The 12,304-nt window shown below is 39.6% G+C and overlaps 1 protein-coding gene across 1 annotated transcript in view; it reads right to left on the bottom strand.

The window, feature by feature from the left end:
* The window catches only part of ACVR2A (activin A receptor type 2A), an 83,851-nt gene extending 72,750 nt beyond the window's left edge, over nt 1-11,101 (bottom strand). The window contains exon 1 of the mRNA XM_079710352.1: nt 11,032-11,101. Coding sequence (XP_079566478.1) covers nt 11,032-11,086 — 55 coding nt within the window. The 5' untranslated portion in view covers nt 11,087-11,101. The remainder of the gene's footprint in view (nt 1-11,031) is intronic.
* Between the last annotated feature and the right edge of the window lie 1,203 nt (nt 11,102-12,304).

The raw sequence follows: 12,304 nt of genomic DNA, 5'->3' as shown, positions 1-12,304 counted from the left end.
TTTTATCATTTTCTTTTAGCTTTGACTTCTCATTTCTCCCCAAACCATTTTAAAATGTACTTACAGAAGTTAATTTCAACTCTTAGCTTAAAAAAAAATTAATTAGCAAATTCTACTCACTAACCTTGTATGTATGAAACTCCACTACCAAGTAGCACAAAGCCTAGCGACCAGTTCTTCTTCTAGAACTACTTTAAGGTCATAATAAATAAAATGGCCTGTAATATTTACAGGGTGAAGCTACACTTCTTTAGAGAAGAAGATTGGCTAACCAAAGACGGGCAGTTAGGTTTACCTACTTCCAAAACGAAAGAAACTAAATGAAACCAAATGAAAAGAGGCAGCCACTATTATATTGCTAAATTCAGTAAAGTTTAACGTCTCTTCTGGCTTTATCTCTGTGTAATAATGCAGTTTTTCCCTAGTCAAAGATGATGCTGCTGAACTTCTGCCAATATAGTTGATTTCCCTGTGCCAAGCACCACCTCCCCCTCCCACTAACAGTAGAGGCTTGAAATCTTTCAGATAAAAATATTCAAGCTAACTACTTAACAGAGGCAATAGCCCTGAGTAAAAATAATAGCCCACAGTATTAACTATTTATCCTTTCAGTCTTTATTGTAAGACCTTGATAACCCATAAAGATATCAAATTCCTAAGAATTAAGATACAAAATATGCTGAGTTTTCGCTTCCAAATCTTCAGCCATATCAACAATACCGTATATTACATGTTAAAACAATAAAGAGGTGACATTATTTTTTTTAAATAGGCATTTGAAAAGAAGTAAAGCCAAAGTTTCAGAGAGAAATAGGAATGGTTAGTAAGAATATAAATTAGCAGGTGCATGGAATCTAAAGATAGGCATTTGTCACAAAAATTCAATAACCTCTGGTCTGTGTTTTATCTGTTTTTGAGGTTTTTTTTTTTTTTGAGACGTATTCAGTTCTCACATCCACAATAAGCTATCCATTTTTCTTAAGTAATAATAAGTAGGGGAAAAAATGGGGTAACTAGTAAAATAAGAGAGGAAGACTGGTAAGTGTAGGCAAGTTCTAGAATACAAAGCTAGAACGGATCTTAGAGAGTCTCTCTAGCTTAGGTTGATGTAACAGTCTCCTAACTGGTCTCACCTCCTCACTCCTACACACCTCCAATATATTTTCCAGATAGCTGCCAGTGATCTTAACACATAACCCAGGTCAAGCTCCTCCTTAAAGCTCTTTGCTTTCCATTGCCCTTTGGATTTTATTCTCTTTCCCAGCTTAGATCAAAAGCCTTGCAGGATCTTGTCCCTATCTATCTCTCCAGTCCCATCCTTGCATTCATTTCTTCAGGCAGCCAGCCAAATATTTACTGAGCTTCTACTCTGTGCCAGAAACCGTGCCATGACCTGGGGGTACTGTGATGAATAAGTGAGAAACTCTCTCTCACAGAATTTACACTCTAGTAGTGGATTTATAACTCTAGTAGATGATAAATAGGTAGATAAATAAACTGAATAATTAGAGACTGTGATAGGTGACATGAGGCAAATAAAGAGTTAACCCTCTCAGAACCCTGTCAGAGCACATATGACAATTTGTAATTATTTTATTCATTTGACTACTTACTTTATGACCGTAAGCTCTGTGAGGGCATTATCATGTCTGTCTTGTTCACTGCTACATCCCAACCACCTAGCAGTACCCCTAGCATGTAGTTCAATATTTATTTGTTAAATGAATGAATACTTATTTCATCCTCTTTAAGTTAGTGATGAGTAAAGTCTGCATGGTTACCAAGGTCAAAGAAGAGTCAGTAGGAAAGCAGGAATTTAAATGAGAGACTCTTAAGTTTTAGTCCAAAATATTATACCACATTCAAAATATTGATCTCAAAACTCCACTGATCGTGTTTATGAAGCTTGTGGCTGGTAGCTGGTACTGGTACCCCAAAACTGACTTGAGAATCTTTCAAGATTTTACATGAAAAGTTTTAAAACACTTAAGGTTTAGGTGAAATTTCCTATGAGAAATACTTTAAATTCCAACAAATACATAAAGATGAAGGTTTAATGCCAACGTTTCCTTTTAACGCATGCTAGAACAATGAGACCTTAAAGAACTTTGTAAAAGAATTATGATAGCTGAATGTTCTAGATGTTTCCTGGCACCTATTTGGCAGCGTTATTGATATTTTCTTTGGCTGAATCGTTTAGTCAGAATATTATTTCATATTAACTTATAAGTAATTTACTAGCAAATTTTTAAAACCTCCCAAGAACTGAATCTGTATATTTAAATGTTTTATATATTACGTTTTTAAAGATAAGTTAAAAACTGACATGTATGTAAGATCTACTAGGAACCAGCTACTGTGTTATGTGGCATATTATTTCATTTACTACATCTTGGTTTACAAATTTTAAAAAATTAATCTCAGCATTTTAGAAATTTACCAACATCTGATAACTTGCCCATGCCTCTTCCTCTGGAAATAATGACTTGGAACAAGCTTGATTTACAATAAATCATAAAGATGTGAAGACCAACAGATTTTTCCCAGTAGAGGTCTCATTTCTATAAAATATAGTTAGTAATCATAAGTAGGAAAAAATCCTTTCTCAAAAGCTTTAGATAAGATAGCCTTATTACTATGATATGTAAAGACGATTCATTTTAAAAAGGCAATCCCCCCGAGTCCTCCTAATAATTATCTCATTGCTTTACATTTATTTTTCTTCAGCAACATTAGAGAATATAATGATTCCTAATATGATTACAGCTACTGATAGTCAGCCAAAGAAAAAAATACTTTTATCTAGTCCAAAAGAACGGTATTGAAAAGGTTTAGGATTCAGGTCTGAATCACATATACCAACTTCAGAAAAGTTTCTAAAACTACTTTTATAAAACAGTATAATTTACTGTGAAGAAAATGCCTCACACAGATTTCAAAGAATATAATCTGAATGACCAGTATGAGCAATCACTGCAATTACTGGAATCTGACCATTATTTAAACACAAAAAACACACTGAGCTACTAGAGCTTAGAATTAACTCAACCTCACAATGGAGACATATCCACCATACAGTGTATGTGTGTTAAAGAATATTATATGCTCTCATGTTTTTTATGAACTCTTATTTTCCCAAATCTTTGTTTATATTTTCATTCATGCTTAATATTCTAAATTCATCTCTATCTGTAGAATTTCTTTAGTTATGAAAGTGCTTCCTATTTTCTTCTGGCATGTTATTTCTTTACCAATTTTACTTAGTAGTGCTACCATCCTACCTTAATCTTCAGGCTGTTTTTCTATTTTATAGTCCACATACTATAAGTATTTGGGACATCTATCAGGGTCTCCAACATCCACCCGCGTACCTCCTCTTGGTTTTAATTACTTTTCATCTGGATTTAACCCTCTCGACTGAGACTGTTCTACTTCAAGCGGTTATAAACATTTTTTTCATCACAGAAATCTGTTCCTCAGATTTAGTCAAAAATTCCTCCATTTCAACTTGCCTTCCATCCATAGTCAAGTTTACTCACAAATGCTTTCTGTATTCCTCATTCCATTTTGTTCCTAATCCCTCATATTAAGATACTTAACCTCCTGCCAAGACATTTTTTTTTTCCTATTATTGGGACCTATCTCCTCCAACAAGCCTTTCCTAAATGAAAAAATCTGAACTGTTCAAATTACAATCTAATTTTGTTTTAGCACCTCTGTGTGTGCATAAGTCATCCAGCTAGTCCAGGAGAGATACGAGCTCAGTCAGGGTAGGTCCATGTTCTCCCTTGGGACCAGTTTTCCCTATATTCTGCACCTAGGCACAAGTTCTCCATTGCAGATTAAATAATGAGCATATTTTTCACTGCGCATATTTTTTTTTTTTTTTTTTTTGTGGTACGCGGGCCTCTCACTGTTGTGGCCTCTCCCGTTGCGGAGCACAGGCTCCGGACGCGCAGGCTCAGCAGCCATGGCTCACGGGCCCAGCCGCTCCGCGGCACATGGGATCCTCCCAGACCGGGGCACGAACCCGTATCCCCTGCATCGGCAGGCGGACTCTCAACCACTGCGCCACCAGGGAGGCCCACTGCGCATATTTTTTATTGCACATATTTACGTAGGCAGCTTCCTTCTCTACTCAGTGGACTGAGTGGAAAGAATAAAGCCAGTATTTTTTAGGAGTTTAGAACCCATTAGTGGGTCACTGAATTACTTAATGGGTCATAATCAAAAATTTGTTAATGAAATAGAATATAAAAACAAACAAAAGTGTCCTGCACACAATAAGTTCATGAAACTTCTATTTCTGATAAATACACATACATATTTATGTATATGGGAACTGAGTCACGACAACGTGTATTTCTTATTGTGGGTTATGGTCAAAAAAGCTGAAAGCCACTGAATTTGAAGCACTCTACTATGTCTTCTAAATCTATACAATTCAAATTATATTAAAAGATTTAGTCTAAGGAACCGAGACACGGCATTAAAAAAAGGGGGCAGAACTTGAGGATACTCAAAAAACAACCAGCAAAATCACTTTTTCTTAATAAAATGTCACTATTAAACTATATCCTTAGAACTATAGATTCATAAAGCTTTTAGAGTAGGAACAAAGTTCAGAGATCACCTAATCCAAGTTTATTGCTTTAATACACAAAAGAAACTCAGGCCCAGAAATGAAAAAATGTCACTTCATTTATTCAGTAAGCATTTGCTAAGCACGTATTGTGTACCAGGTTTTAGGAGTGGGTTTGTGGATAAAGAGAAGATGTCTTCAAAGAGCTCAGAGTCTATACTGTATATATGCAAGTAAACATTTACATTAATTACTGAAATCAAGGTCATTTATAAAGAACAGAAATCAACTAACTCAATTCGTGCTGAGTGGCAGAGAACTGTTGTTTTTAAAGAGGTGGTACTTCTCAGTCTTAAACACAAGGAGTTAGCCAGGTAAAGGAGAAAGAAATAACATGTACAAAAGTACCATACTAATATACAATAAAGGAGGACACATTCAGGAAACTGCAAGTTGAGTTTGTATATCTGGAATATAGGACTCATGCTGAGGAAGATCCACAGCAGAATACCTAGAATTTATCTGATATTTAATCTTCAAACCACTATGTGAGGTAGGCACTATTAATATCCCCATTTTGTAGATGACAAAACTGAAGCACAAAAGGTGAAGTGATCTGCCTAAGGTTAAGTTGTGAAGCGAGGATGTAAAAGCAAGAAAGTCTAACTCCAGAGCCTATACTCTTATCCTCTATACCAAGAGGTTAGAGAAAACAGGCAGGATCTAAATGAAAAAGGACCTTGTATGCCCTTCTAAGACTTCAGATTTTATGTTAAAGGTGACTCACAGTCCATGAAAGGTTTTAAGCAGGAGTGACATATTCAGACTTATTTTTTAATGAGGTCAGTCTGGCAGGTATGTGGTTGGATTGGAAGAGGAATTAGTGGCAGGGAACTTAGCTAGTCATAGCTAGAAAGATACTACAATAATTCAGGTAAGAGAAATGATAGATGAGCTGTACAGTGGTAGTGCTGGCACCAGAACCCAAGTCTACTGACCACCACAACCGCTTAAGAACCTCCCATTTTTCCCCTTAAGTCACCATACTAATAGTTTAAGAAATCCAACCTCAGGAACAACAGCACATTCCCTTTAGGCCCCTTTATTAAACAAAGCGTAACCACTAGATGTGTTGCGTGTATGAAAGTGACTAACAGAACAGTTGGAGAATGACGGAAAGTCAATTGCTATCTGCAGTTTTCTCACCTTCTTGACTTCTCCTTCTCCTTCCTCTATATACTATTCCTGGAACTTTCATGTTCAATAGTCAATTTGAAATCAATGTTCTGTCTAGACATGACTATTATAACCTAACAATTAAATACACCACAGAGGAAGTCTAACGTGGTTCCAGCTGTGGCAATAAATATACTCTCTGGTCTGGTCAAATTTTGGCTTAAACGGAAGTGATGAATGAATAATAATCAGAGATAGACTTTTTGAAAGCAGCAAGAGTTAAAGAAAAACAGAATATTAAAAAGGGATATGAATCAGAGCAATGTAAAGTTCAAGCCATTTGTTTCCAAGAGAGTAACACCAGTCCCAAGTGTGTGCGGTATTCCAGAAACCAACAAATGAAAGAACAGTAGAAAAGACTATCTGGTCAATTCTCAAGCATTCTAAATTCAATCCCTTTAGATTTAAACCAAGGGTGAGCCCTCCTGAGCCATCCCTGAGACTAAGGAACAAGTGGGTTCCACAAGCAAGCAGCCTACAGTATAGGGAGGGAAGTACAGAAGGGACAGAGAAGATAAAGAAGAGAGGAAAGTAGAAAGGGAATCACAATGAAAGGGAATGGAAAAAATGATGAGTTACAGAATATGGACTAAAACTGAGGAATGCTAGTGACCTCAATATCAAATGTTGCCAACCTTACCTAACTTACTGAGGGGCACCATGATAGTGGCAACATTAGGGAGCATGAAAAGACAAATTTAAATCACAGATTTATGAGATACCAACAATGAGAAATAAGAATTATGACAAAACTAAAAAAGCAACAAAATAGTTTTAGAATCTAAAGAGACAATTTAAAGATTATTAAAATCTCATTTGGTTTAGTTATGCTTTACTTCTCATGAAACAATGAGTCTGATGGACACAAAAGGTGAAAATGTCAGTTAGTACCAGAGATATGCCTGGGGAGATGTGTTACAAAGGAAGTATGAGACTTACTTGTATACTTTTCTGTGGGAGCAACTTCAGAATTTTTCCTCTCTATTGGTTAGTGCTACTTATTTTAAGTATTTCACTGTAATTCTTATCCTGGCTGGCTGGGTTAACTTCCTTAAAACCAGAGTTCAAAACAAGGTAAGCACTTTTTAATTATGGTCAAATTTTAACCTCAAAAAGGACAACGGTCTGCAATAGATCATAGAATATTACTTAGCAGTATAGCCTAAATGAGTCTAATGGTAACCAAAACCCAGATAATGATTCTCAAGAAAATTATGTAATTAAGAAATTACTTTAAAAGTTTCTTAAAATTAAAGTTTGCTAGGTAAAGGAAATACTCTTAAAAAAAAACAAAACTCAAGGCGTAAATTCAGTTTTTCCATTCAGGTAAAATATAATAGTGAAGATATTTCTTCCATACAAAATTTACAAAACTTTCAGATACCATATTAATTTCTCTCTCTCTCCCTCTCCCTCTCTCCTTCTTCTCCTTCCTTCCCTCCCCCACCCCCACACACCTGCTGCCACCACATCACTCACAGTAATTTCAATAAGGATAAAAGGAAATATTCTTAAAGATGATTATTATTGCAAAGAAACTACTGAATCAAAACAAATATAATTAAACTTGATACCTTGACCAATCATTCATCATATCCATGAATATGCCGTCTTCATAAGTACTCCATTATAACAAGTGACTGGAGAAAGTTTATTCAAAACAGTCAGCAAAATATTTTTATTAAAGCATAATAGGATGAAATAATGTGTATACCTATAGCCTATTTTTCTAATCATTCTAATTTTACAAGATAATGAAAACTCTCAATACAAGGTCAACTGGAGATCATCAATAGCATGTACCTGTAAAATTTAGATGACTAACTGTGTGAGGGGGAGCAGAGACCTTTTACTAATACACTAATGCTTTTGAAAATTAAGAGTTTAGGATAGGGCTTCTCAACCTGAACATTACTGACATTCTGAGCCAGATAATTCTTTGTTGTGGAAGGCTGTCCTGTACATTATAGGATGATTAGCCAGCATCCCATCCTCTATCCACTAGATACCAGTAGCACACCCTCCCCTCCTCCCACGCAGTTGTGACAACCGAATACGTCTCTAAATGGCCCCTGGGGGAGAGCTGCAGGGCTGGGGAGCAAAAGTCACCCAAGCTTGAGAACTACTGTCTTATCATAAACAGAAAAAAATGAATTGAGGGAGAGTGTGTTGTTTTGTTTTTCTTCTGGTCTTAATGTTCCAAGATATTATATTTGAATTTGATCACAGACTATATTTGAGAGATTCTGCCTTTGAAAACAAAGCATGTAATATCTATCACTTGTTAGTCAAAGTTCAGAAGAGTCCCAGAAGATTCACTGTACTGCCAATGACCCCTCAACCACACATACACACACATCCGTGCACACATACACCCACAGTACTGCCTAGCTGAACTGAAGAAAATGCACAAAATTACTGTATTTCCATTTCTTATTTCATCAAATATATGGACCAGACTGTTCCAGTTCCCACAGAAACCAAGAGAATTCTCAACTTATCCAATGCAACTCAAATACCACAATAGCTGCATCACTCTAGATATGATAAACCTAAGTCCCAGAGCAAATATTAAACTCATCCTCACATTTTAACAAATTTGGAGGATGATACAAACTAACCATAATGCTTTAAAAACAAAACAACTAAGAAGTAGATTGGTGTTTTGAAACAGAACCTGAGGAAGGATAAGAGTAATGAAAAAATTCAAAATCAAAGGGAATGTGAAGGCATTTCAGCATGAGGGAAAAACTCAAAAATGTTTCCCCCAGAATGAGAGGAGTGAATTATACACTTAGCTATATCCTAGAGGAATAGTCTACATAATCAGTCTCCAGTATACATACCATGGGATGGAAAATGAAAAATCAAAGTCCACAAAATACTAAAGAAAACAGTAAACATCCATCCTAAACATCTGAAATAAAACTGCTCTTTACTACTGTTCTTCACCTGATTTTTAAAAAAATCAAATACCCATAAACAAAAAAAAATTACAACTTCAGAAAAAATTTTTAATTCTCATAAAAATAGCCATCCTCATGCTTCCAGCAGGTCAGATTACATATTACATAGAAAAATCAATTCGGAAAAAAAAACATAAAAATTCTTTTTTAGAGTGCATTTGATGCATAACAAAAGCCCTTTAAAAAATCAGATACTTTAATAAAAATCTTCATGTATAAATATGGATGAAAGTCTTTAAGATTTATTTCAATTATCTTCAACAGAATTATATTTTAGTTCAACTAGGATTGCTTATTTAAAAAAAAAACTATGCAACGATACTTAATGTAAGTGCAATATCTATGTGCTCTCCAGCAACAAAATTACTTTATTTCAAAATTTTAGCTATTAACCTCCTGACTCAGTGAAAATAATCCTACAAGAAACTAATGCTCAATTCTTTTTATTCCCAAGCCAAGCAGAGGAAGCTGTAAGATTTGTAGCGACAGCCTTCTTTTCGAGAATACCTTGAGACTGCTCAAGAACAGCCTCCTTCACCAATTAGTGTGACTCAGGTGGGTCTGGGAGGGAATAATGTCCACAATTCCTTGGTCAGTGGCCATGATGCCCCTCCTCCTCAAGGGCAGAAGATCAGAAAAAGGGATGAGAACAAGAGGAGTTCACCAACCAGAACATATTGGGCCAGAAGAGGAAGAGTAGTACAGGAAAAATTAAAACTACATGGTTAAGTTATGCCACAAAAGCAAGAGGTTTAATGTTATCCAGTATTCATTCATTTCAGAGACACCATTGTTTATCTTCCTCCCCAAACCGTGCACAAAAAGAACTGTCAGCCTGCCTTAAGCATGTTCTTTCTTCCATTTAAACAGACATGATTCTGTTGGTTAATCTCTGGCAATGATCGCCATTTCACAACACATTCAGCCCACCCGGAACTGATCAATACCACTACAGACATAAGACTAGACTTTATCCATTTATTAACCACAAGGAAATGTACCATTCAGCAAAATTCTATACATTACAAAAGATTCTATTAAAAAGGGGGGCAGGGAGGATGGGTGGACACGGACACACACAAACACACACACCACAGAGGTACACAAAGAAAAGACTACCACCCTCTAATTTCCCTGTGGCAAACGAGATAAAGACATGGCCACGAAACCTGTCAATTCGTTGTCCCCCTATAATTCTATCTCACAACCTAGTAACTGAATATTGAATTTTAGGATAAATAGATCCACTGACACTTTAAAATTGTTTCTTCTATCAAACTAACTCTCCTCTTAGGTACATTTGCACACCTCTGAGCTAGATGCTGTATTCATTTACAGAATTTCAAATACAAAAGACTAGTTTTCCAACCACTGGTTGCAACCACAGAACGTTCTCACAAAATCAAAATTTCAAATATAAATGGGCCAGATTATTCTTCCAACCCTGGAAGACTATAGTGTATCTGACAGTGTGAACAATTTCAAATGGGCTGTTCTAAACCGAAAACAATGCTTCAATACAACGCGTTTAAAATAAGTATTCCGTAGGTAAGCAAAATCTCTGCCAGAAAAGAGCACATAAATGGTGGTTGAAAGCCAGCACATTACGAACACACAGCGGCATACCTCTTCTGCACTGGGTTATTGCTAATACTCCAACAACAACAACTACAACTATTTTTAACACTGCTGGACACTGAAGTTGAAGAAAACGTGAGGGGAGACCAAGATGAAATTGCTGATATAATGCATTGTTTCTCACGGTCAAAATTAAGTAGCAGCTGACTTGATCTCTGTTGTGATAGTCACTGAAGCACTAATTAAAAGACGTTAAAACACAAACAACAACAACAACAAAAAAAAACCACCCTTATTTTGGAGGATGCCACACTAAAGGACATTTTGGAATACGCCTTTCGGGTCTCAAACCTTTGCATAAATTGTCACTTGTGGTATTTGCGGCTTAACTGCAACCCAACCAGCGCTGTCATCCAGTGTTACGGCCACAAACCATGACTTTCTCACTTCCACAACAACAGAGCAGTCACTCTTACCAGCCTAACTCAAAACGAGGAAAATTCATGGAGATTTCCAGATCATAATCAGCCCTGGGGGGCGGCCGCCGAGGGGCTCGGTGTGGGGGGAAACCTCCCCAGGCTCCGCTGAAGCTCGTCGACCCGACAACAACCGCAGCCGCCAGCAGCGGCAGCGGCAGCAGCCCCGCCGCGCCGCGCTCCATGCACCTACCTGAAGAACAAGAGATAAGAAAGACGGCAAACGCCAACTTTGCAGCAGCTCCCATTTTCCCGAGGCGCCGGGGAAGCCGTAGGAAGTTCTCGCTAGATATCCAGTTCCCTGGGTCTTCCTCGGAAACAAACCTCCTGGTGTAAAATCAACCGTCATAAAACATATTCGGAAGCCCCGACCAAAAAAAGCGTTCACGGGGTCAAAAAAAGAGGAAAAAAAATGAAAAATAAAAACAGCGAGCACAACAATTAAAAAAAAAATGCACCACGGGGGAAAAACCGCCACACACAAGCACAACACACAAAACCAAACAACGAAAAGCCAACAACAACAAAAGCGGGTTTAAATCACTGTCAAAATCACTGTCAGCTCCGCTCGCCTCTCGGGTCTCTCGGAACAAAACGCCAGGCTGAGGCGACGAAGAGGCGGCGGCTGCGGCGTCCGCTGCCGCCCGGACAGTCCGGGAACCGAGCTGGGTCCGACGTCCGGACCGACCTTCAGCCCGGACACCCAAAGTCCCCCGGACCACTGGCGGTTGAGCTCGCGGCGGTGGCGGCCGAGGCGGCGGCGGCGCGGGGAAGGAGAGGCGGGCGGCGGCGGCAGTGCAGGCGGCGGCCAAGTTCTGGTCCAGGCTCTGGCTCCGGCTCCGGGCTCCGGGCTCGGCCGCGTTTTCGGTTCCCTGGCCTCCGCCGGCCCCGCCCCCTAAACTTCCGGTTCCGGCCCGAAGCTGGAAGCCAGGCACCGCGGAGGAAAGCTCCGCAGCGGCGGCGGCTGCGGCGGTGGCAGCGGCGGCCGGGCGCAGCGCGCGTGCCGGGCCGGGAGCGCGAGGAGATTGTCGGGGAAGCTAGGCGGGAGCGGGGGAGGGGTGAGGGAGCGAGGGCGGGGCCGGCAGGAGGGCGAGGAGGCGGGGCGGGCGGAGGCTCGATACCGCGAGGCCTCGTGGTTCGGCCTGCTTGGCCTGCTGGGCGGTGGGGCTCCAGTGGGTGGCAAGTAAATGCTGTTGGGGTCTCGAGTGCCTGGTTTCCTAATCGTGCTCCACCGGCCTCTCTGCGGAGCGCACGCCCGAATGGTCAGGGGGAGCCCAAGAGGAGCAGGACCCCGGGGCGGGGCGGGTGACTGGTGACTCCCCCCGGGGGGGGGGGCGTCTGCGGCGCCCTGTCTTTCCTCTGGGGGGACGCCTCGTCCGCTCTGAAATCCCGGGCGCCGGGAAGCCGGGGGTGGGAGTCGGTCCTCCGCGCCTGCCGAGCTGCAGGAGCTGGTGTTTGTACCCCCA

This window comes from Hyperoodon ampullatus (assembly GCF_949752795.1).
Source record: "Hyperoodon ampullatus genome assembly, chromosome: 8".
NCBI classification, from domain to species: domain Eukaryota; kingdom Metazoa; phylum Chordata; class Mammalia; order Artiodactyla; family Ziphiidae; genus Hyperoodon; species Hyperoodon ampullatus.
Note: the sequence above shows the minus strand (reverse complement) of the source record. Positions and strands in the feature narration are given on the sequence as shown.